The sequence below is a fragment of the Malus domestica genome, chromosome 04 (assembly GCF_042453785.1).
Source record: "Malus domestica chromosome 04, GDT2T_hap1".
NCBI lineage: Eukaryota > Viridiplantae > Streptophyta > Magnoliopsida > Rosales > Rosaceae > Malus > Malus domestica.
The window spans coordinates 6,668,326-6,671,857 of NC_091664.1; the positions used below are offsets into that span (position 1 = coordinate 6,668,326).

Here is a 3,532-nt window from a genome sequence, read left to right on the forward strand (position 1 = left end):
TTGCAGATAAGCTGTATTTGTTTTCTTTGTCTTGTCGTCCTGCTTGCTGTTCTCAAACTCCGAATGGAAATAAAGAAGAAGCACCAACAGAAAAAAAGGTGTTTGTATACAACAATCAAGGGAGAATTTGGATCGTACCTTGTCTTTAATGTCTGAGTGAATGTTATCTTTAACTCTGTTTTTGCAGATGGCTGAAGGTCATGCTGTCGCAAGATGGAGCCCTGAAGTAGTTGGGAACATTTATGATTCCCTTGTTCAGCTACGCTTACCCATCTGCCTTGAGCTGAAGTGTCCCCTTGGCATTTATCGCGGGTGATTGGGTTTTCCCTCTTACCATCGCGACCGATGGGACACCCGCGACCCAGATTCGCACAGGAGTCGGTTTGAATTAACAAAGAAAGAACAAGGTTTGAGTCGGTGGACCAAAACTGAAAGCAGAAGGGACGATCAGAGCTAAATTGAATTTGTTTTTGGTTGGTGGATAATAAATGGTATTGAATTCTCAGAACTGGATTTCCTGACGAACAGAGAACCTAAGCGATTGTTAAGTAAGATTTCCTCACAGTGGAGGTACTCTCACAGAGGAGAGAACAGCTCTCATGGAAGAGAGAGATATCTTTTAGCCATCTTTTGTGCCTATATAAGGAGCAGGCAGAAAGGCATTTGTTCCTTAACTAAAAGGGTCTCGGAGAATCGTAATACCATCTTGTATTGGTTATTTTCTCTTGTATTGCGACCCGAAAACTCTTTGCCGACTAAGGCAGAAATTTGCTGAACTGAATCACACGAATCTTGGCGTGTTTTCGTAATTGATCATTATCTTCTTCGCTTACTGTCGACAGAATTTTACATACAACTAAAACATCACGGTAATGGTATCGCAAGCTTATCACGGTGACTCAATGTTGTGATAAGGGTTCATTCCCAACAATACAATCTCATTTTCCCCTCGTGGAACGCCACTCTATTTTAACAAGGAAATCAGATTTACCGAAAATTTCAAAGTTAACTTGTCAATGTAAACACACAGGTACTAACAAACGGGACCATAATACAGTGGTTGAACACCGAATCTTCATTATCCACTAGCACATATAAATTACATAGAATCCCGAAGGAATAAAGAAGAAGACAACCCAAATTCAAAAGTCCAAACTCAACATCAACAATTCAACTACTTATTCTTGCTACTGCTAGCCGGCGTCTCGTCCTGCCAGGTTGCTTGCCATTGCTTATCATAAAACGTCGTCTCTTCAAGTAGTTTCTTTAGGTTTTCAACATCCTCGTTCTTGCGGATCAGAAGCACTCCCCCTACAGCTACAAACAATAATGTTTTGCAGAAGAAATTGCCCATTTGGTCAACTAGGCCAACTCCAGTCAAGCTATCAACAAAATACGCCATGAAAAAACCTATCATGGCAGCACGACCTGCAGGAAACTCATAAAATTACAGAAAGGATGTTAGTTTAGAGTATGTCCTCTTCCTTCATTACACTTGAGTTAAAATAAGTGGATCTGAACAGACCGTTAAGTAGTTCAGCTTCAGGTAAATGGTATCTCTTTATCCATGCCCACCAAGGTACAATGGAGGTGTCAAAAAACACAGGGTTCTCATTACTGGATGATTCCGGGTTGTCCTGGAGCCATTTTCTCCTCCTGGCCTCTGAAAATGGTGATGCATTAGAAATCATGTATTTTCTGAATTATCAGGAAATATAACAAGTTCAGATAACAGGTTATTTGTCAAAGGAATACTTCAAAATGAATCACAGATTCATCTCGGCTGTTTTTCTTCTTTGTAAACTGAAACCTCGGAAATTCACAAAATTGTTTAGGTAAATACAAGGGTGCACAAACATCCAAGAGATGTTCATTCAATCCTATTCATTGGGGCGGAAATTGATGCTCTACTGCAAACAGAATCAACAAAAGACTTGGATAGAAGATCTTATTCTCAAATAATATAAAGCTAATATAGAAATTTGGGTCATGCTTAGTGTCTAAGAACTCTTTAGAACAAGGAATGTGTAAATCCTGAAGAAATAACACCCAAATTCTGAAGTGAACGATTTATTTTCCATACAGTTTCCGATGCCCGAATGAAGCCCGAAAACATGTATTGGTTGAGAAACAAGGGAATGAGTGCAAAGTGAGCACACAACCATCTATGAACACCAAAACCAACATAAGAAAATGAAGCAGCACAAGTTTGAGGATCAAGGTAAATAGAACAGTCTGAGATAAAGGATTTCGACAAAGCACTAAGACAAAGCCAATTCAGTTTCTTGGCAACTTCATAGAAATTTCTTCATCTAAGTTAACATTTGGGGAGGAAAACCCATGAGTTTATTAGCTCGAAAATTAACATGCAAGTTCAGAAATCAGATTAAACCGCTTGTGTCTTGCAAATTCAGCAGATATTCCCCCCGGCCTACACAAACATTCTCAATCCAGCATAATCATGCTTCCCCCTCACCCAATACTTCAAGTACAATTCAATGTTCCTTATGGAGCAGGGGAAAAAGTTGAAAACTTAATCTCAAAGTTTAATATGGAAAAAAATAATCAATGTAAAAAATAAAAATCTGCTGCCAAATCAAACAGTTGCAAGAGCTAAACAAGGAACAATTAGAGAATTAGACAATTACAGAACAAAAGGAAAGAAACCCAGAAGCCATACCAGCATCAATAACAGCATCCCAGTCAGTTTTGCCACTTTTCTCAAACTGCTTCAAATCCCAAGTCCCATTGACCCATCTCCCATCTTCAAACAAATTCCCCACAGTCACCTCCTCAGCTGGTCCAGCTGACCCGTTAGCCCCAGCAGAGCTCTCACTCTTCAAGGGAACCGCCTTGGCGCCGGGTTCCGGGACATCGGGCTCTGCTTTGGACTCCACGGTAGTGGCAGCTGAGTTTCCAGCTCCATTCTCAGCCGAGGCTCTGAGGAGGTTCTTGGGTCTGAGAGAGAGATAAGGCTTGTGGGTCAGGAGGGGTTTGAAGTGTGATGAGGAGGAAGGAGAGAGGGTTGGGAGATGGGTTGTGGGAGAAAACAAGGCCATGGAAATGGACATTGTTCTGATTGATTTGCGGCAAAAGGAAAGGGGGATTTGGTTGCTGCTACTCAGAACATGGTAGCTTTTCTTCCTTGGCTATCCTCACTCGCTCCTCAGCCTTGGAATTGCCCAAAATCCAAATGGGCAGGTTTTGTATTTTTTGCAGGTTTTTATCTTATTTTATTTTATTTTTAAGTACAAGTGGAAAAGTGTTGTAAATTATGGATGCCACGAGATCGGAGCTCTTCACCTTGTTGGATTGTTTAATGAAATTAACTTCGCTCAGTGGATGATAATGAATTCTTTTTTATTTTATTTTGTGACCGTTTTATGAAATTTTAGCTTTATAGTTGGAGCGTTAATGTTATAAATTATTCTATTAAAATTATTTCTACAAAAAAATATAAAATATAAGATCATTTAACTATCAAACTTTCATTTAAAAAAAAACAAACAAACTAACTAACAAACTATACAAA

The 3,532-nt window shown here is 39.5% G+C and overlaps 1 protein-coding gene across 1 annotated transcript; it reads right to left on the minus strand.

Moving 5' to 3' along the window:
• Positions 1-986: 986 nt before the first annotated feature.
• On the minus strand, positions 987-3,321 carry LOC103424902 (light-harvesting complex-like protein 3 isotype 1, chloroplastic). The gene is made up of 3 exons (XM_008362989.4): positions 2,681-3,321; positions 1,526-1,663; positions 987-1,428 (listed from the first exon to the last, which is right to left on the minus strand). The coding sequence occupies exons 1-3, from the start codon at positions 3,069-3,071 to the stop codon at positions 1,175-1,177; spliced, it is 783 nt and encodes a 260-aa protein (XP_008361211.2). The 5' UTR covers positions 3,072-3,321; the 3' UTR covers positions 987-1,174.
• Positions 3,322-3,532: the final 211 nt, after the last annotated feature.

What these genes read in the sequence shown, in the direction of transcription:
- LOC103424902 (XM_008362989.4), bottom strand. Translation starts at nt 3,071, where the DNA reads ATGTCCATTTCCATGGCCTTGTTTTCTCCCACAACCCATCTCCCAACC. An exon ending in GGATGCTGTTATTGATGCTG is followed by an intron (nt 1,664 to 2,680) that starts GTATGGCTTCTG and finishes CACCATTTTCAG; the next exon opens with AGGCCAGGAGGAGAAAATGG. An exon ending in TGAAGCTGAACTACTTAACG is followed by an intron (nt 1,429 to 1,525) that starts GTCTGTTCAGAT and finishes AGTTTCCTGCAG; the next exon opens with GTCGTGCTGCCATGATAGGT.